Source organism: Bos javanicus, chromosome 18 (assembly GCF_032452875.1).
Source record: "Bos javanicus breed banteng chromosome 18, ARS-OSU_banteng_1.0, whole genome shotgun sequence".
Taxonomy (NCBI): domain Eukaryota; kingdom Metazoa; phylum Chordata; class Mammalia; order Artiodactyla; family Bovidae; genus Bos; species Bos javanicus.
In genome coordinates, this window is record NC_083885.1 from 61284533 (window position 1) to 61306290 (window position 21758).

A 21758-nucleotide genomic window follows, 5' to 3' on the forward strand; every position below is an offset into this window, starting at 1 on the left:
GCTCAACCCAGGAGGATTCCCTTCAAAAGCCAGATGGGCCAAAAAAGGAAAACTCGGGTTTGTTTTGACCATGTCTGGCCTTTATTTAAGTCGGGGGTTGGAAAGTGGCCTAAAACTTGGGTTTCTAGATTATAATGCTATCCTATAATTAGATCTTTGTTGCCACAAAATAGGTAAATGGACTGAGGTTAACTCTCCTGACATTCTAAATGACCGCTTTCTAACTTCTCCCAACTCTCGGGGGAACCCAAGCTTCGCCAATCCTGTTGTTCTTGTTTAGTCACTCAGTCTTGTCTGACTCTTTACAATACCTTTGACTGTAGCCTTCCAGGCTCCAGGTTTCCTTATTCCTTCAGATTCTGTAATTTTAAGACACTGTATTTGTAAAAAGAAAAATTGCTAACCATCATCTGACAACATACAGTTGCCATAAACCTTCAATTTTTTAAAAAAGTCTATATATTGTGGAACAATAAGTGGATGTATGTTTGTGCTTGTACATGTATATTTGAGCAGTTAAGGGAGAGACAGAAAGCATTTCCTGAGTCTGCAGGTCTTAATTGCCTTCAGCTCAAGACAATCCAAGGATTTCCCAGGGGTCTCAGTGGTAAGGAGTCCACCTGCCAATGCAGGAGACACAGGAGACTCAGGTTTGATCCCTGGGTCAGGAAGATCACCTGGGAGAGATCATGGCAACCCACTCCAGCATTCTTGCCTGGAGAATCTCACAACAGGGGAGCCTGGCGGGCTGCAGTCCATGGGGTCTCAAAGAGTCATAGAGGAGTGAGCATATACACACACCAAACAATCCATATTCCAAGTGGCAATTTTGGGGGACACCTAATCCTCTCCACCTCACTTCTTTTTAAAAAGCCTTTCCAGTAACTTTGAAACATGTGAGAAGATTTCTTTGTGTTTGAAGAAACCAAAGCTCAGAGATGGAGACCTTGTCCCAAATGTCCTTTTACCACCTGCCCCTCATCACTCCACTGCTCCATGGAATTGGACTCCCAGGGCCAAGGGCGGGTGGACCTTGCTGATGGCTTTGTGTCTTGTTTCCTCAGCAGATCACAGCTCCTCAACTCCATCCAGGATGTGGTGTCAGGATCTCCACCACTTTGGTCAGAAGCTGGTCTGCAGGTGGCTGCTGGAGCCCACTGAGATTTCTAAGAGTCCCACGGCTCCTCTGAACACCCTGAAGCTGGTGGCCTTCGGTTTGGCCAGCACCCTGGGGGCCGGCGTGTACATCCTGGTGGGAGAAGTGGCCATGTTCATCGCTGGACCAGCGATCCTCATCTCCTTCTTGGTGGCCGCTGTGTCTTCTGTGTTGTCTGGGCTCTGCTATGCCGAGTTTGGGACACGGGTCCCGTGGACCGGTTCTACGTATCTCTACAGCTATATCAGCATGGGAGAACTGTGGGCTTTCGTCATTGCCTGTAACTTCATACTGTCCTATGTCGTTGGTGAGGGGATGGGTGTGGGGTAGGTGTGGGGCTGAAGTTCGAGAGACCAGGAGCAGGCGTTTGGGTCTTCGGTCGTGCATGAGAACTGTGTCATCCACTCTGTGAGGGGAGGAGGGAAATAACATCAGGAAAAGTCCACAACTTCATTCTTCTCAGCTCTCCCCTACTTTCCTTAAATGATGGACCAAGAACCCAGAAGAAAGGGCACTGTAGGGAGTGGGTGAGAGGGAGGCATGGCCCACAGGCTTATCCCCTCACCATACTGAAGTCTCTGCTTAGCGGTTGCCTTCATAGAGTTTCCATTAGCATTTGAACTAAAATTTTAATCCTCATCACCCAGACCTCTTGCTCCCACTTACCTGTTTTCTTGCATAACTTTGATCTCCCACTAACATTAAATAGTTTATCTATTTTAGAATTATCTGGGTCTATTTCCCCCACCCCATGAAAAGAAGCTCTCTGAGATTTGGTATTTTGTATTTGTTTCCTAACATACATGACTTTGTGTATTTGTTGTTGTTCCATCACTAAACTGTGTCCAAGTCTTTGCAACCCCATGGGCTACAGCACACCAGGCTCCTCTGTCCTCCACTATCTCCTGGAATTTGCTCAAACTCATGTTCACTGAGTCATTGATGCTGTCCAATCATCTCATCCTCTGCCACTCCCTTCTCCTTTTACCTTCAACCTTTCCCATGTTGGACACCTTCTGACCTGGGGGTCTCCTCTTTGGGCGTCATAACTTTCTGCCTTTTCATGCTGTCCATGGGGTCCTCCTGGCAAGAATACTGGAGTGGGTTGCCATTTCCTTCTCCAGTGGCCCATGCTTTGTCAGAACTCTTCACTGTGACCCGTCCGTCTTGAGTGGTCCTGCATGGCATGGCTCATAGTTTTATTGAGCTATGCTAGCCCTTCACCACGACAAGGCTGTGATCCATGAAGGGGTCTTGGTTTATACGGGGGTACAATTTATATTTGTCAATGAATGTTCCTTCTTATTCTGCTGCAGTCACGGGCAGCGTGGCCAGGGCCTGGAGCATCGCTTTCAACAGCCATATCGGGAACTACATCTTTCAGGCCTTAGAAGGAAATTTCTCTCCATATATGCCCTACTATCTGACCAAGTATCCAGACTTTGTCACCCTGTCCCTGGTGCTGTTGCTCACAGAAGAGAGGGGATCCAAGTTAGGATGGGAAAACTGGGATGTGGGGTGGTGGGGGAACTAGGGTGGGAAAGGTGTGAGGTGGAGGAACTGTGGGAACTAGAAATTAAGGTCTGGGATACGAAAGACAGGAAGTCAAGATGTAGAGCGTTGTTTCCCACCCTTGGCATTACTGACCTTCCAGGCTGAAACAGCCTTTGGTGTTGGAGGCTGATGCAGGCACTGCAGGATTTTCTTAATCAATCACTGTCAGGTGTGTAGAACCTTTGGACTTCATTCACTAAACACCTGTGATTCATATTTCCCAAATTGTGACAATCGGGATGTCTCCAGACATTGCCAAATGTCCCTTGGGGACCCAAATCACCCCCAGCTGAGAATCATTTACTTAGAGTGACAAGTTTCTTCCTCTCTACTGAGACTTTTTTCAATTGGGAGGAAATTAACATAGCATAAAATTAGCCATTTTATTATTTTTCCTTAGCCTTATTGATATATAATTGACATACAATATTATGTAAGCTGAAGGTGAACATCATGATGATTTGATAAATGTGTATATTATGTGCTGGAGTAGGAAATGGCAACCCATTACAGTAATCTTGCCTGGAAAATTCCATGGACAGAGGAACCTGGCAGGCCACAATCCATGGGTCAAGGGGTCTGACACGACTGAGTGACTGAGCCCATATTATATGATAATGGCCATAGTAAGAAACTAACCATGTTAAAGTATGCAATTCAGTGGTACTTAGGGCATTCAAGACATACAACAATCACCTTCATCTAGCTTCAAAATCCTTCATTATAGCAAAATGAAACCCAGTACCCAGCGAGCAAAGACAGACTATCCATCTTAATCTTACAGCCCCCTAACCTCTGGCAACTACTAGTCTGCTTTCTATGTCTATGGATTTGATTTGGCTATCTTGGAATGTCTCATATTCCATCTTTCCCACAGGAGTACTGGTTCTGGGAGCTCGTGAATCAGTCCTGGTTGGAAAAATATCCACAGGCATCAACCTTTTGGTTCTCAGCTTCATCATCCTCTCTGGCTTCATTAAGGGAGACCTGCACAACTGGAAGCTCATGGAACAGGACTACACATTGAACACGTCTGAATCCGGTGACATCTATAAGTCAGGAAGGTGCTCTTGGTCCTTGTCATGCTTGTTGGGGCTGGTGCAGAGCTGGGAATCTGGCAGGGACTAAAGAGATCTGGGCTGGTGGATCTGGATAACGAGGTCCTGGAGCCCAGGTCCTGTGGCATTAACTCTGAAGTCCCATAGAGATGACTGAACGCACCCCCCTCATGGTCTTTCTTGCTTCTTCTCTCACTGTAGCTTGGGCCCTCTGGGTTCTGGAGGGTTTGTGCCCTTCGACTATGATGGAATTCTCCATGGAGCAGCTCTATGTTTCTACTTGTTTGTGGGTTTTGATGACATTGTCACTAAATGTAACTGGGTCATTGTGTGTCCCATCAGGGGACTGGGCTGCCCTTGGGCATAGGGGTTGATAGAAGATTTTGAAAACCTTTTGAAAGTTCAAGAAGAAAGTGGATTTTCTGCTGTGCCATCAGTGTTTTCCTAACCCGAGATATTTGCCCACCCTGCAGGGGAACAAGTCCGAAATCCTCATCGCTCCATCCCCATCAGCATCACGACCACAGTCTTCACCTGGTTTTTGGCGTATTTTGGTGTCTCAGCGACTCTCACTCTCATGGTGCCCTACTACCAAATTCAACCTGACAGCCCCTTTCCGCAGGCTTTCCTCCATGTTGGGTGGGGCCCTGCCAGATATGTCGTGGCAGTTGGCATCCTGTTTTCTTTTATACAGGTCAGTGTCAAGCCCTTCTCTCCATGAACTGTCAGATGCTCAGGTGTTTCAGCCCTTGGCATTGAGGGACGAGAGGGAAAGATCCCTTACCGAGGTAGACTAGGGAGCCAGAGCCCTGGTCTCTCCTGCTTCTCAACATCCCCACCCGTGTTCCCACCGTCCCTTCCAGACTGCAGAGCTCCTTGTTCCCCGTGCCTCAGGTGATCCAGGAAATGGCAGAGGACGGGCTCCTTTCCCGAGGACTTGCCCGGACCCATGCCCTCATGAAGACCCCTGTCATGGCTGTCGTGTCCTCTGGAATTCTCGCAGGTGAGCAACAGAACCCACTCCTCCTTTGATCCCGTTCCTTATCTGGGTACGTCCAGTGGTTTTTCACTGCCGACCCCCACCTCGTTCGTGCCCTCATTCTAGGGATCATGGCGTTGCTCTTTGAGTTCAGTAATCTGGTGGAGCTCATGTCGGTTGGACACCTGATGGTTTACTCCTTGGTGGCGTTTTTTGTCCTTGTCCTCAGGTGAGACTCCACTGCACCCTGACTGGGTTTCTTATGTTCCTAAAGACTCAATGGCAGTTCATCCTCTTCAGGTTGTTTTTTTTTTTTTTGGAAGCTAATTACTTTACAATATTGGAGTGGTTTTTGCCATACATTGACATGAATAAGCCATGGGTTTACACGTACTCCCTATCCTGAACACCCTTCCCACTTCCCTTCCCATCCCATCCCTCTGGGTCATCCCAGTCTACCAGCCCTGAGCACCCTGTCTCATGCATCGAACCTAGACTGGTGATCTGTTTCACATATGATAATATACATGTTTCAATGCTATTCCCTCAGATCATCCCACGCTCGTCTTCTCCCACAGAGTCCAAAAGATTGTACTATACATCCGTGTCTCTTTTGCTGTCTCACATATAGGTTTATTGTTACCATCTTTCTAAATTCCATATATATGTATTAGTATACTATATTGCTGTTTTTCTTTCTGCCTTACTTCACTCTGTATAATAGGCTCCAGCTTCACCCTCCTTATTAGAACTGATTCAAACGTATTCTTTATAATGGCTGAGTAATATTCCATTGTGTATATGTACCACAGCTTTCTTATCCATTTGTCTGTTGATGGACATCTAGGTTGCTTCCATGTCCTGGGTATTGTAAACAGTGCTGTGATGAACATTGGGGTACACATGTCTCTTTCAGTTCTGGTTTCCTCGGTATGCATGTCCAACAGTGGGATTTCTGGATCATATGGCAGTTCTATTTCCAGTGTTTTAAGGAATCTCCACACTGTTCTCCATAGTGGCTGTACTAGTTTGCATTCCCACCAACATTGTACGAGGGTTCCCTTTTCTCCACACCCTCTCCAGCATTTATTGTTTGTAGATTTTTGGATAGCAGCCATTCTGACCAGCGTGAGTTGGTACCTCATTGTGGTTTTGGTTTGCATTTCTCTGATAATGAGTGATGTTGAGCATCTTTTCATGTGTTTGTTAGCCATCTGTATGTCTTCTTTGGAGAAATGTCTGTTTAGTTTTTTGATCCATTTTTTGATTGGGTCCTTTATTTTTCTGGAATTGAGCTGCAGGAGCTGCTTGTACATTTTTGAGATTAATTCTTTATCAGTTGCTTTGTTTGCTATTCTTTTCTCCCATTCTGAAGGCTGTCTTTTCACCTTGTTTATGGTTTCCTTTGTTGTGCAAAGCTTTTCAGTTTAATTCGGTCCCATTTGTTTATTTTAGCTTTTATTTCCATTACTCTGGGAGTTGGGTCATAGAGGATCTTTCTGAGATTTATGTCAGAGAGTGTTTTGCTTATGTTTTCCTCTAGGATTTTTATAGTTTCTGGTCCTACATTTAGATATTTAATCCATTTTGAGTTTAACTTTGTGTATGGTCTTAGAAAGTGTTCCAGTTTCATTCTTTTACTAGTGGTTGACCAGTTTTCCCAGCACCACTTGTTAAAGAGATCGTCTTTTCTTTATTGTATATTCTTACCTTCTTTGTCAAAGATAAGGTGTCCATATGTGCATGGATTTATCTCTGGCCTTTCTATTTTGTTCCATTGATCTATATTTCTGTCTTTGTGCCAGTACCATACTGTCTTGATGACTGTAGCTTTGTAGTATAGTCTGAAGTCAGGCAGGTTGATTCCTCCATTTCCATCCTTCTTTTTGAGGATTGCTTTGGCTATTTGAGGTTTTTGTATTTCCATACAAATTGTGAAATCATTTGTTCTAGGTCTCTGAAAAATACCATTGCTAGCTTGATTAGGATTGCATTGAATCTATAGATTGCTTTGGGTAGTATACTCATTTTCACTATATTGATTCTTGCAATCCATGAACAAGGAATATTTCTCCATCTGTTTGTGTCCTTTTTGATTTCTTTCAGCAGTGTTTTATAGTTTTCTATATATAGGTCTTTTGTTTCTTTAGGTAGATATATTCCTAAGTATTTTATTCTTTTCATTGCAATGGTGAATGGAATTGTTTCCTTAACTTCTCTTTCTGTTTTCTCATTGTTAGTGTATAGGAATCCAAGGGATTTCTGTGTGTCAATTTTACATCCTGCAACTTTACTATATTCATTGATTAGCTCTAGTAATTTTCTGATAGAGTCTTTAGGGTTTTCTATGTAGAGGATCATGTCATCTGCAAACAGTGAGAGTTTTAATTCTTCTTTTCCAATCTGGATTCCTTTTATTTCTTTTTCTGCTCTGATTGCCATGGCCAAAACTTCCAAAACTATGTTGAATAGTAGTGGTGAGAATGGGCATCTTTGCCTTGTTCCTGACTTTAGGGAAAATGCTTTCAATTTTTCCCCATTGAGCATAATGTTTGCTGTGGGTTTGTCATATACAGCTTTTATTATGTTGAGGTATGTTCCTTCTATGCCTGTTTTCTGGAGACTTTGTATCATAAATGTATGTTGAATTTTGTCAAATGCTTTCTCTGCATCTATTGAGAGAATCATATGTTTTTTTATCTTTCAATTTGTTAATGTGGTCTATTACATTGATTGATTTGTGGATATTAAAGAATCCATGCATCCCTGGGATAAGTCCCACTTGGTCGTGATGTGTGATCTTTTTAATATGTTGTTGGATTCTGTTTGCTAGCATTTTGTTAAGAATTTTTGCATCTATGTTCATCAGTGATATTGGCCTGTAGTTTTCTTTTTCTGTGGCATCTTTGTCTGGTTTTGGTATTAGAGTGATGGTGGCCTCATAGAATGAATTTGGAAGTTTACCTTCCTCTGCACTTTTCTGGAAGAGTTTGAGTAGGATAGGTGTTAGCTCTTCTCTAAATTTTTGGTAGAATTCAGCTGTGAAGCCATCTGGGCTTTTTTTTGCTGGAAGATTTCTGAATATATTTTCAATTTCCATGCTTGTGATGGGTCTGTTAAGATTTTCTACTTCTTCCAGGTTCAGTTTTGGAAAGTTATACTTTTCTAAGAATTTGCCCATTTCTTCCAAGCTGTCCATCTTATTGGTATATAGTTGCTGATAGTAGTCTCTTACGATCCTTTGTATTTCTGTATTGTCTACAGTGATTCTCCATTTTCATTTCTAATTTTGTTGATTGGATACTTCCCCCTTTGTTTCTTGATGAGTCTGGCTAATGTTTTGTCAATGTTATTTACCTTCTCAAAGAAGCAGCTTTTAGCTTTGTTGATTTTGGCTATGGTCTCTTTTGTTTCTTTTGCATTTATTTCTGCCCTAATTTTTAAGATTTCTTTGCTTAACTAACCCTGGAGTTCTTCATTTCTTCCTTTTCTAGTTGCTTTAGGTGTAGAGTTAGGTTATTTATTTGACTTCTTTCTTGTATCTTGAGGTGAGCCTGTATTGCTATGAACCTTCCCCTTACCACTGCTTTTACAGTGTCCCATAGGTTTTGGGTTGTTGTGATTTCATTTTCAGTCATTTCTATGCATATTTTGATTTCTTTTTTATTTTTTCTATGATTTGTTGGTTATTCAGAAGCGTATTGTTTAACCTCCATATGTTGGAATTTTTAAATTTTTTTCCTCTGTATTTGACATCTAATCTTACTTCATTGTGGTCAGAAAAGATGCTTAGAATAATTTCAATTTTTTTGAATTTACCAAGGCTAGATTTATGGCCCAGGATGTGATCTATCCTCAAGAACGTTCCTTGTGAACTTGAGAAAAGGGTGAAATCCATTGTTTTGGGGTGAAATGTCCTACAGATATCAATTAGGTCTAACTAGTCCATTGTGTTCTTTAAAGTTTGTGTTTCCTTGTTAATTTTGTTTAGTTAATCTATCCATAGGTGTGAGGGGGGTATTAAAGTCTCCCACTATTACTGTGTTACTGTTAATTTCCCCTTTCATACTTGTTAGCATTTGCCTTACATATTGCGGTGCTCCTGTGTTGAATGCATATATATTTATAATTGTTATATTTTCTTCTTGCATTGATCGTTTGATCATTATATAGTGTTCTTCTTTGTCTCTTTTCACAGCCTTTGTTTTAAAGTCTTTTTTATCTGATATGAATATTGCTACTCCTGAATTTTTTTTTTTTTTTTTTTTTTGGTTTCCATTTGCGTGAAATATCTTTTTCCAGCCCTTCACTTTCAGTCTGTATGTGTCCCTTGTTTTTAGGTGGGTCTATTGTACACAGCAGCAGCAGCAGCAGCAGCATTGTAGACAGCATATATAGGGGTCTTCCTTTTGTATCCGTTCAGCCAGTCTTTGTATTTTGGTTGGGACATTCAACCCATTTACATTTAAGGTAATTATGATAAGTATGATCCCGTTGCCATTTACTTTGTTGTTTTGGGTTCGAGTTTATAAACTGTTTCTGTGTTTCCTATCTAGAGAAGATCGTTTAGCATTTGTTGAAGAGATGGTTTGGTGGTGCTGAATTTCTCAGCTTTTGCTTGTCTGTAAAGCTTTTGATTTCTCCTTAATATTTGAATGAGATCCTTGCTGGGTACAGTTATCTGGGTTTTAGGTTTTTCTCTTTCATCAGTTTAAGTATGTCCTGCCATTCCCTTCTGGCCTGAAGAGTTTCTACTGAAAGATCAGCTGTTATTCTTATGGGAGTCCCCTTGTGTGTTATTTGTTGTTTTTCCCTTGTTGCTTTTAATATTTATTTTTTGTGTTTGATCTTTGCTAATTTGATTAATATGTGTGTTGGGGTGTTTCGCCTTGGGTTTATCCTGTTTGAGACTCTCTGGGTTTCTTGGACTTGGGTCACTATTTCTTTCTCCATTTTAGGAAAGTTTTCAACTATTATCTTTTTAAGTATTTTCTCACGGCCTTTCTTTTTGCCTTCTTCTGGGACTCCTATGATTCGAATGTTGGGGAGTTTCACATTGTCCCAGAGGTCCCTGAGGTTGTCCTCATTTCTTTTAATTCTTTTTTCCTCTGTGCTTCCTTTATTTCTACCATTCTATCTTCTACCTCACTTATCCTATCTTCTGCCTCCGTTAAACTACTGTCGGTTCCCTCCAAAGTGTTTTTTATCTCATTTATTGCATTATTAATTATTGATTGACTCTTTTTTATTTCTTCTAGGTCCTTGTTCAACATTTCTTGGATCTTCTCAATCCTTGTCTCCAGGCTATTTATCTGTAACTTCACTTTGTTTTCAAGATTTTGGTTCATTTTTTTTTTTTTTTTTTTACCTCAGGCTTTTTTTTTTTTTTTTTAAACTTTACAATATTGTATTAGTTTTGCCAAACATCAAAATGAATCCACCACAGGCACACCCGCGCTCCCCATCCTGAACCCTCCACCCTCCTCCCTCCCCTCCCCTCCCTCTGGGTCGTCCCAGTGCACCAGCCCCAAGCATCCAGTACCGTGCATCGAACCTGGACTGGCGACTCGTTTCATACATGTTATTATACATGTTTCAATGCTATTTTCCCAAAACTCCCCACCCTCTCCCTCTACCACAGAGTCCATAAGATTGATCTATACATCGGTGTCTCTTTTGCTGTCTCGTACACAGGGTTATTGTTTCCATCTTTCTAAATTCCATATGCTATCACTTTTCTGAATTCTTTTTCAGGTAGACTCCCTATTTCCTCCTCTGTGGTTTGGTTTGGTGGGCTTTTATCATGTTCCTTTACCTGCTGAGTATTTCTCTGCCTTTTCATCTTATTTAGATTGCTGTGTTTGGGGTGGCCTTTCTGTATTCTGGCAGTTTGTTGTTCCTCTTTATTGTGGAGGTTCCTCTCTGTGGGTAGGGTTGGACAGGCAACTTCTCAAAGTTTCCTGGTTAGGGAAGCTTGTGTCAGTGTTCTGGTGGGTGGAGCTGGATTTCTTCTGTCTGGAGTGTAATGAAGTGTCCAGTAGTGAGTTTTGAGATGTCTATGGGTTTGGTGTGACTTTGGGCAGCCTGTATACTGATGCTCAGGGCTATATTCCTGCATTGCTGGAGAATATGCATGGTATGTCTCGCTCTGGAACTTATTGGCTCTTGGGTGGTGCTTGGTTTCAGTGTAGGTATGGAGGCTTTTGGATGATCTCTTATCAATGAATGTTCCCTGGAGTCAGGAGTTCTCTGGTGTCCTCAGGTTTTGGGCTTAAGCCTCCTGCCTCTGGTTTTCAGTCTTATTCTTACAGTAGCCTCAAGACTTCTCCATCCATACAGCACTGATGATAAAACTTCTAGGTTAATGGTGAAAACATTCTCCACAGTGAGGGACACCCAGACAGGTTCACAGAGTTACATGGAGAAGAGAAAAGGGAGGACGGAGATAGAGGTGACCAGGAGGAGAAGAGGGGGAATCAAAAGGGGAGAGAGCAAGCTAGCCAGTAAACAATTCCCTATGTGTTCTCCACAGTCTGGAACTCTCAGAGAGGTTCACAGAGTTACACAGAGAAGAGAAGAGGGAGGAAGGAAATAGAGGTGAGCAGGAGGAGAAAGGGGGGAATCAAAAGGAGAGATAGATTTAGGCCGTATTCTGTTCAATAAGTGTTCTCAACAGCCTGGAACACACACAGAGATTTACAGAGTTGGGTTGAGGAGAGAAACGGGAGAGAGGAGATAGAGATGACCTAGGGGAGAAAAAGGAGAGTCAAAAGGGGGAGAAAGTAATCAAGCCAGTAATTACACTCCTAAGTAAAAATGGGTACTGAAGATTAGATTCTTAAATGTACAAAATTGATAACAAATACCATAAAGCAAAGATTAAAAGGCTAGAGTAGAGGTTAGACTCTCAAGAATACAATATTATTTTTAAAAAATCACAAAATGTATGAGAAATGTATATGAAGTTTGCTTAAAAATAGGATCTCTTTTTGCAATGTAATAGTTGGTTATAAAAATAAAAATTAAAGGAGTAATAGAGGAATTTTAAAAAAGGGGAAATTTTTTTAATTAAAAAAAATGATAATAGTAATAGTAAAAATATATCTAGGAGTTTCTCTGGAGCTGTTGTGGGCAGTGTGGGGTCAGTTCAGTTCCAGATAGTTCTTTGTTCCATTATACTTCTCAAGACCTATGGGCCTCTTCCAGTGTAGTTGGTGTTAACTACAGGGATTTTAATCTGTTGCACCTGTCACTTCCAAAGCGGTTCCCTGTGTTTATTTGGCTTCTTGTGTTTGCAGGTCTCTTCAGTGTCTAATTTCTGACCTGACACAAGGGGGTGAAGGTGGTTTCTTGTTTAGGCTCACTTGTTCAGTCGTGCTGTGGGGAGGGAGGAACACTGCAAACAAATATCACTGGCGTGTGTGGGGAGTGCTCACAGTGTCCCAGCCACACTGGGTTTGCCCCTGCTCACAGCGTGTGTGCTTTCCCAGTCTACACTGCTCAGGCTTCAGGTTGCTGTGCAGGGAGCGGGCCCCGGATTGCAGGCACTTCCCAGGTCTAAGCTGCTCAGGTTCAGGTTCTCGTGTACTCTGCAAAGGCAGACTCGGTTGGGCCCACGTTTTGTGCCCTTCTGTGATCCGAGCAGCTCAGGTGACCAAGTGCTTGGCGAGCACACTCTCCTAAGGTATGGTGCATCTTATCACCTCCCAGGTCCTAGCCTCTCGGTTTCTGGGGCACGCTAGTCTCTGGTGTGTGGTATGTCTTTTCTGGGGAGCTGATCTCTGGCTGCGACCCTCCCGGTGGATGTTAACCTCCAAGAATCTCAGGAAGTCTTGGTTAGAAACTGGAAGCCTTTTCGCAGTTTGGTAGGGGATACTCTCTCTGGGGCCGAGATTGCCCCTTTCCGGCTCTGGCTGCCCCCCACCTGCCTCCAGCTGGGGATGGCCGGGTCCACAGCCAGCTAGCTATCCTCTGGTATTTGCTCAGTCCTTTATTCTGTGCTCAGGCCGGCAGTGCCTTAGGTTCCGGCTTTTCGCGGGATAGTTCTCTTTCTCTCTCTCTTTTCCCTCTGTCTCTCTGGCTATCCCACAGTTTAGGTTACTATCTCACGTTAGCTCCCTCAGATTGCCCTCAAGGCATTCAGGCCTGGTCCTTACCCTAAACAATGCAGCCCGCTCCTCCCCATTCACCGCCCCCCTCGCTGGTGGCAGAGGAAAGCATCTGGGGTACTTCTTTGCTGGGAGTTCCCATTAGGGACGTAACATGTGGGTTTTATTTATTTTTCCTCCAGGTTTTGTTGCCCTCTGAGATTCCAAAACTCCCCCAAAGACCCACCGGTGAGAGGGTTTCCTGGTGTTTGGAAACTTCTCTTTTAAGAATCCCTTCCTGGGACGGATCTCTGTCCCTAACTATTTGTCTCTCTTTTTATCTTTTATATTTGGTCCTACCTCCCCTTGAAGACAAAGAGCTGCTTTTCTGGGTGGCTGATGTCCTCTGCCAGCATTCAGAATTTGTTTTGTGGAGTTTGCTCAGTGTTCAAATGTTCTTTCAATGAATTTGTGGCAGAGAAAGTGGTCTCCCCATCCTATTCCTCTGCCATCTTGGCCTCACCCCGCCAGCCCTGACAGGCCACCTCCTTCGGCCTTCTAAATTGCTGCTCTGCTTAAAGCAGGAAAGTGGTGCATTAGGATGCCTGTTTTTGAATGAGTAGGGACTGCTGTTAATATTCCTATAATATCTCGAATTCAGGTACCAGCCAGACTGGAATTTTAGCAAGAATGAGAAAATAGAAGACAAAATTCAGATGAAGCCTCTAGTCATGGAAAATCCTTTGGACTCTGAACCTGAAGCAGGAAGCTCAAACACTCTAAAGAGTCTGTGGTTGCCTATCAGCACCACCCCCACCCAGAAATCTGCCCAGATTGTCTATGGATGTGCCTTCCTGCTTGGTGAGCACTGGGAAGTCTCTTTGGTCATATTTTGAAATTGACAGGATGGAGTGAGTGTGTGTATTTTGTCAGTGGAGGAGTCTTGAAGATACGATGGCCTTCCTGATACTGGTGGTTTCAGGGAGGGATGTGACCCGAGGTCCCCACATCTTTGTTTTCTGGGTCCAGCCTGTTCTTCTCCTCCTTGATCTTTGCAGTTCTTCTGCTGACCATCCCGAGCCTGATCCTGGCCCAGTGGCCCAGCCAGGTGTTCTCTGGAGACCCCGTGCTCACAACAGTGGCTGTGCTGCTCCTGCTGCTCACCACTGGGGTCATGATCATCATCTGGAGGCAGCCCCAGGACCCCTCTCCTCTTCCATTCAGGGTAAGTGAGCTTATGTGTCCAAAGTGTCCACCTTGAGTGAATGAAGTCTGTGTCCTTTGATGGCAAAATATCCTTTCCTAGACAGGGAATGAGGGGAGTTACTGAAACCAATGGACTTTTCCCTGATTCACACTCAGGGCTTTGCATACATAATCTCAGTAGGAACTGAATGCACAGCCTGAGGAGGACAGGAGTCTCCCACCCACGTGGGGTAGGGTCTCCATTTCAGACATCTGGGCTGTGTTCAGTGATGAACTGACTCTGCCCACAGGTCCCTGCTCTGCCTCTCCTCCCACTGGTCAGCATCTTCGTGAATGTTTACCTGATGATGCAGATGACCTCTGGGGCCTGGGCCCTGTTTGGCATCTGGAATGCCATTGGTAAGTTGCTTTCTGGAATAAAGAGGTTTCTTGAATGACTGAACCCAACGTCTTCCTACGATTTCTCCCCACACTGTATCAGAACCCATAGAAGGTCTACTAGGCATTTGTAAATGAGGTGAGCACCTACATTTCCTTCTTATCGTCTCATTTCCCTACTAGGATTTCTCATATACTTTGGATATGGGATCCGACACAGCCTGTCAGGGAACAATCATCAACAGCCACCAGCCACCAGCCTCCACCTCCCGGACTCTTGACAAAAACATCCCTGGTGCTGAGTCATCTTAACCACAGGAGGTAGATGCTGCGTGGAATCCCTCCATGCCCTGGAGGATCTGCTGGTGCAAGGGACACTGTGAGCCTCAGTGGAGTGTGAAGGTGGAGGCATCTAAAGCCCTGTATTTGTTGCTCGTGGAGAAAGTGACTGGACCATTATGTAGTTTTCGGTAAACTTTTAAAAGCATACTATACATACTTATAAGTGTATGCTTCATAACTGTGCAGCAAGATGAATTTTCACGAAGTGCCACAATGTAAGCAGCAACTAGAGGAATAAATAAATTATTATGGGCACATTAGAAGCACCTTCTTGTACTTATTTCTAACAAGAACACAGAGACTGCCCCATTGGAGAAAACTCAGTTGAGGACGAATTATATGAAGAGTTATACTCCAGAGACTTCTCTGGCAGTCCAGTGGCTAAGACTCCACGCTCCCAGTGCAGAGGGCATGGGTTCAACCCCTGGTTGGGGAACAAAACCCTGCATGCCCAATGGTGTAGCAAAAAAAAAAAGAAAAGAAATTTGTTTAAGAATGACTGACTTCCTCCCCTCGCTTCCCCTTATTAAAATGCAGGTGGACCACACAGGCAAGAGAATCTCCGGTTGCAGGTGGGTCACTCGAGCAAGACAGTGTACTGGAGAAAAGAGGAAGTCAGCAGGCTTGCACCAATGGAAAAATGACCGTGACTTCCTCTCTTAATGATTAACTGAGATTGTTTCCCTTTAAAGATAGTCATGGCTGAGCAGAACTCTCATGGATGCAAGTCCACCTTTTCCTCAGATCACTGGCTTTTTGGAATAAAGCATCTTTCTTCTCAATGAAAGCTTGCCCCGTGATTTATTGTAAGTTGAGCAACAAGTGGCTGAACCTGTATTTGGTTACAAATCTAACTCCGGGTGCAGAATAGCCAATGGGTCCATATGGGTCACCATGTCTCTGAGTTAATATGCTCAGGGGGAATCTTCTATCTTCAAGAGCAAAGAGTGAAAATGGTAATTTATAGTTAGGATAGCCTAATGTTGGACCCTGGGCTATTGCATATTTTAAAGCATTTATACCTTTATGGCTTTTGTCATTTGTTCAATAGGTCTGATTGGGTGGACTTTATTAAGGCACAGAGAGATTGGACAATGTAGAGAAAACTAGGTACCGAATTTCTGTAGAATCGTGTTGCTGTTGTTCAATTGCCAAGTCATGTCAGACTCTTTGTGACCTCATGGACTGTGGCACATCAGGCTTCCCTGTCCTTCACTATCTCCTGGAGTTTGTTCAAACTCATGTCCACTTAGTTGGAAACCCCCTGAGAGATTTCTTTATTCTTAGAATTGAAAAAGCCAAGATTCTCTCAATTCTGTCAGAATCAATCAGTAAGCCTGTCTTAGTGGTGTGTGTGTTTACAAAATCAAGTCTCACCCTTTGCGATCCCATGGACTGTAGCCTGCCAGGCTCCCCTGTCCATGGGATTCTCCAGGTAAGAATACTGGAGTGGGTTGCCATATCCTCCTCCAGGGGATCTTCCCGACCCAGGGATCAAACTGGTGTCTTCTGCTTGGCAGGCGGATTCTTTACCACTGAGCCACCTGGGAAGCCCATGAGAAGGGAGTTACTCATCCTTATCTTCAAAACAGATGTTCTTTACCCCAAGGGTTAAATTAGATGAGCTGTGAGGGTTGGACAATGCAGCCTTGGTTCACACACAGTTCAGGCTGAACCATATATAAGCCAAATTGACCTCCCCTCAATATGTGAACATTTTCTCCATCACCAGCAGATAAAAATCTTAGAACCCCATGATCCAGCAATTCTACCTCTGAAGATATACCCAGAAGAATTTAAAGCATGCCTGAAAGAGATATTTGCACACCCATGTTCACAGCAGTGTTATTCACAATAACTAAAGCATGAGAGCAATCCAAGTGCCCACTGACTGAGAAATTGATGAACCGATGTGGCAAGCACAAATAATCGAGTATTATTTATCATTAAAAAGGAAGGGGATTCTGACACATACTACAACATGAAGGAACCTCAGGAACTCATTCTTCTAAGTGAAATAAACCTGACAGGAAAGGACAAATATTCTGTGATTCCACTTAAATGGAGTATCTGGAGTGGTCACATTCATCAAGACAGAGAGGAGAAGGGTAATTTCCAGGAACTGGTGGAGGAGAAAAGCTCAGCTGGAATTCCATCATCTCCACTAGCCTTGTTCGTAGTGCTGCTTCCTAAGGCCCACTTCACTTCACACTCCAGGATGTCTGGCTCTAGGTGAGTGATCACACCATCGTGGTTATCTGGGTCATGAAGATCTTTTTTGTATAGTTCTTCTGTGTATTCTTGTCACCTCCTCTTAATATCTTCTGCTTCTGTTAGGTCCATACCATTTCTGTCCTTTATTGTGTCCATCTTTGCATGAAATATTCCCTTGGTATCTCTAATTTTCTAGACGAGATCTCTGATCTTTCCCATTCTATTGTTTTCCTCTATTTCTTTGCGTTGAACACTTAGGTAGGCTTTCCTATTTCTCCTTGCTATTCTTTGGAACTCTGCATTCAGATGGATATATCTTTCCTCTTCTCCTTTGCCTTTCTCTTGGTTTCTCAGCTATTGGTAAGGCCTTCTCAGACAACCATTTTGCCTTTTTGCATTTCTTTTTCTTGAGGATAGTTTTGATCGCAGTTGTGAACGTGCTGCACTTAATATGCCAGCAAATTTGGAAAACTCAGCAGTGGCCACAGGACTGGAAAAGATCAGTTTTCATTGCAATCCCAAAGAAAGGCACAGGCAAAGAATGTTCAAACTACTGCACCATTGCACTGATTTCACATACTAGCAAAGTAATGCTCAAAATTCTCCAAGCTAGGCTTCAACAGTGTGTGAAACAAGAACTTCCAGATGTTCAAGTTTGATTTAGAAAAGGCAGGGGAACCAGAGATCAAATTGCCAACATTCATTGGATCATAGAAAAAGCAAGAAAATTCCAGAAAACATTTACTACTGTTTCATTGACTACCTAAAGTCTTTGACTATGTGAATCACTACAAACTGTGGAAAATTCTTAAAGAGATGGGAATACCAGGCCAACTGACTTGCCTCTTGAGAAATCTGTATGCAGGTCAAGAAGCAACAGTTAGAATCATACATGGATAAACAGACAATTCCAATTTAGGAAAGAAGTATATCAAGGCTGTATATTATCACCCTGCTTATTTAACTTATATGCAGAGTACATCATGTGAAATGCAGAGCTGGATGAAGCACAAGCTGGAATCAAGATTGCTGGGAGAAATATCAATAACCTCAGATATGCAGATGAGACTACCCTTATGGCAGAAAGTGAAAAGGAATAAGGAGCCTCTTGATGAAGGTGAAAGAGGAGAGTGAAAAACCTGGCTTCAAACTCAGCATTCAAAAAAGGAAGAAAAAAAAAAGGAAGATCCTGGCATCCAACCCCATCACTTCCTGGCAAACAGATGTGGAAACAATGGAAACAGTGAAAGAGTTTATTTTCTTGGTCTCCAAAATCACTGCAGATGGTTACGGCAGCCAGGAAAGTAAAAGACGCTTGCTCCTTGGATGAACCTGTATGACCAACCTAGACAGCATATTATGAAGCAGAGACATTATTTTACTGACAAAGGTCCATCTAGTCAAATCTATGGTTTTTCCAGTAGTCATGTGTGTGTGTGAGAGCTGGACCATAAAAAAGCTGAGTGCCAAAGAATTGATGCTTTTGAACTGTGGTGTTGGAGAAGACTCTTGAGAGTCCCTTGGACTGCAAGGAGGTCCAACCAGTCCATCCTAAAGGAAATCAGTCCTGAATATTCATTGCAAGGACTGATGCTGAAGCTGAAGTTCCAATACTTTGGCCACCTGATGCAAAGAAATGACTCATTGGAAAAGACTGTGATTCTGGGAAAGCGTGAAGGCAGGAGGAGGAGGGGATGACAGAGGAGGAGATGGTTGGTTGGCATCCCCAGTTCAGTGGACATGAGTTTGAGCAAGCTCCAGGAGTTGGTGATGGACAGGGAAGCCTGGTGGGTTGCAGTCCACAGGGTCACAAAGAATTGGACACACCTGAGCAAACTGAACTGAACTGGTGCAGGAGAAAGAGGGAGTTGCTGATGAATGGGTACAGAGCTGAAGTTCTGCAAGGTGAAAAAAGTCCTGGGCTTTGGTTGTACAAAGTGTGTATGCACTTACTACTACTGATATGGAGACTTAATGATGGTTAAAATGGTCAACTTTAAGTTATGTGTGTTTTACCACAATAATAAAAAAAAAAAAAGCCCTCTCAGAATCTCCCCCAAGGGTAACCACATAAGGGTCAAGGGCTGATAACAACACTGCAGTTGCTCCACACCCGCCCAACCCCATCTCCACCCCAACAACCCAGGGGTGAGGACTATCTTCTGTGCTCATGACTCCCCACTTTGGTTCTTGGAGATGTCTTAGCTCCAGCCCTGCACAGCTTACCCTCAGCCTCCCTGACTGACCCAGTGCTCCAGGCACTGCTCCAAGGATCCAGTAAGTCTTGGGTCATCGTCTTCTGTGGGAGACTGAGCGCTGAGTTCACATCATCCCACAGAGACCTCTGCAACCCCAGAGTACGGGGTGGGGGTGGGGTATCAGACCGATTTTCCAGATGAAAGCAGGAGCTGGGACCTACTGATGCAGGTGAAAAGAGAAGTGTATGTGTGTGCCGGGGATGGGGAGTAACTGGATCAGTGTCCTTACATATAAGACTACTTTGACTCATGTACAAACAGTAATTATGCTCGCACAGTGAATGTGACATGTGCACCACTGACTTCACTCCTCACTGTACTGTCTGCTCTTCGTGTCTGCAGATGTAGGGGTGACTAGGAGGAACTCGAGCACCCACGGATGTGGGTATTCCTGAGGGGCGACTGTTCAGTAATTTATATTATATCATGTTGAGGTTTGCTACTAACAGCAACACTGAGAAGCCGGCTTTATTATTTACCATGGGCAGCAGTTTAGGAAAGTGGTGGTAAAACACACATAACATAAAATTTACCATCTTAACCATTTTAAGTGTACAGTTAAGCAATGTTGAATATATTTAAATTGCTGTGCCCAATCGCAAGCACTCTTTTCATCTTGTAAACTCGAAACTGTGTCCCCATTTAGCAATAACTCTGTTTTTCCCTTCACCCCAGCCCTGGAGAAACAACTATTTTTTCCTTTCTACCTCTAAATTTGACTACTTTAGGAACTTCACACAGGAAGAAATAGACATATTTGTCATTCTGTGACTGTGAAATCACTTATCATAATGTCCCAATGGTCCTTCCACATTGTAGCATGGCCCAGAATTTCCTGCCTTTTTTGTGCTGAATAATATCCCGATATTTATAGACAACTTTGTGTATATTGTTTCTTCCTATATGTACCCTGGGCTGATTCCAACTTCCAATAATGCTGCTATGAGTATGGGTGTACAAATATTTCTTTGAGATCCTATTTTCAGTTCTCTTGGCTGTACACCCACAGGAGAAATTGCTGGATCACATAGTAAATGCATTTTTAGTTTTTGGAGGAACCACCATAGCAGCTGCACCATTTTACATTCCTACTAACTGTACACCATGGTTCATCAGCCAATTTAAACGAGAGGGAAACAGAGGACCAGAGAAGTAAATGAATTGTTCAAAGGCACAGGTGGTATCAAGATTCCAACCACACTTTCCTGGCTCTTTGAATGTTTATTCTTAACCAAAATGCTAAACTTGGACTTTGGAGTATCACAGGCAGAAATCCCATGGCAGTAACTTGTGGTTACTGGGTCATCCTAGCCCTGCAGACCAGTGTAGTGAGGGGACACTTCACGCCCCAAAGGAGCAGGAAACAGAGTCCTGTCATTTCTGATTCAGAATGAAGGTTAGTCCCTCCCTCCAGTTGGGACGCCACTCTGGTTTGATGCTTTGACTGAGCTGGGCCACAATCTGTCCCTCCTACAAATTCCATCTCCTTCGGCAGCAAAGCCGAGTTCCTATTCCATGTCACTCTGTGACTGATGAAACAGGAAGATAACAAGTTTCAGGATCCTTGTTGAAGATACGTGTGGAGTCTGAGCTCTGATCATCAGGCTCCTAAAGGATCACTTCAAGCATATCAAAGAAGGGAGGGAATAATGATGATAATAAAGTTCCCTGTTTTATGGCGTGAAAGTGAAAGTGTTAGTCGATCAGTTCAGTTCAGTTCAGTCCCTCAGTCATGTCCAACTCTTTGTGACCCCATGAATTGCAGCACGCCAGGCTTCCCTGTCCATCACCATCTCCCGGAGTTCACTCAAACTCATGTCCATCGAGTCGGTGATGCCATCCAGCCATCTCATCCTCTGTCATCCCCTTCTCCTCCTGTCCCTAATCCCTCCCAGCATCAGAGTCTTTTCCAATGAGTCAACTCTTCGCATGAGGTGGCCAAAGTACTGGAGTTTCAGCTTTAGCATCATTCCTTCCAAAGAAATCCCAGGGCTGATCTCCTTCAGGATAGACTGGTTGGATCTCCTTGCAGTCCAAGGGACTCTCAAGAGTCTTCTCCAACACCACAGTTCAAGAGCATCAATTCTTCGGCACTCAGCTTTCTTCACTGTCCAACTCTCACATCCATACATGACCACTGGAAAAACCATAGCCTAGACTAGATGGACCTTTGTTGGCAAAGTAATGTCTCTGCTTTTGAATATGTTATCTAGGTTGGTCATAACTTTCCTTCCAAGGAGTAAGCATCTTTTAATTTCATGGCTGTAATCACTATCTGCAGTGATTTTGAAGCCCCCCCAAAATAAAGTCTGACAGTGTTTCCACTGTTTCCCCATCTATTTCCCATGAAGTGATGGGACCAGATGTCATGATCTTCGTTTTCTGAATGTTGAGCTTTAAGCCAACTTTTTCACTCTCCTCTTTCACTTTCATCAAGAGGCTTTTTAGTTCCTCTTCACTTTCTGCCATAAAAGTGGTATCATCTGCATATCTGAGGTTATTGGGTTTCTCCCGGCAATCTTGATT

At 43.4% G+C, this 21758-nt stretch overlaps 2 protein-coding genes across 5 annotated transcripts in view; both read left to right on the forward strand.

Annotated features, from left to right (window-relative positions):
- LOC133231019 (cationic amino acid transporter 3-like) overlaps positions 1 to 4348 on the forward strand; it is a 62384-nt gene extending 58036 nt beyond the window's left edge. Inside the window, exons 1-4 of one of the 3 annotated variants that reach the window (XM_061389187.1) lie at positions 1348 to 1436; positions 2811 to 2879; positions 3588 to 3765; positions 3970 to 4348. In XM_061389187.1, coding sequence (XP_061245171.1) covers positions 2840 to 2879; positions 3588 to 3765; positions 3970 to 4135 — 384 coding nt within the window. In that variant the 5' untranslated portion in view covers positions 1348 to 1436; positions 2811 to 2839 and the 3' untranslated portion in view covers positions 4136 to 4348. Of the gene's footprint in view, positions 1 to 1347; positions 1464 to 1546; positions 2880 to 3587; positions 3766 to 3969 lie in introns of those variants that run through there. The other 2 variants (XM_061389188.1, XM_061389186.1) reach the window with 2 other exon arrangements.
- LOC133231013 (cationic amino acid transporter 3-like) overlaps positions 1 to 15547 on the forward strand; it is a 128344-nt gene extending 112797 nt beyond the window's left edge. The window contains exons 12-14 of one of the 2 annotated variants that reach the window (XR_009731014.1): positions 14331 to 14439; positions 14602 to 14888; positions 15298 to 15547. Coding sequence is in view for 1 of the 2 variants with exons in the window: in XM_061389172.1 (XP_061245156.1) it covers positions 14331 to 14439; positions 14602 to 14699 (207 nt within the window). In the remaining variant the exon portion in view is untranslated. Of the gene's footprint in view, positions 1 to 14330; positions 14440 to 14601 lie in introns of both variants that reach the window. The other variant, XM_061389172.1, reaches the window with a different exon arrangement.
- The last annotated feature ends 6211 nt before the right edge of the window (positions 15548 to 21758 follow it).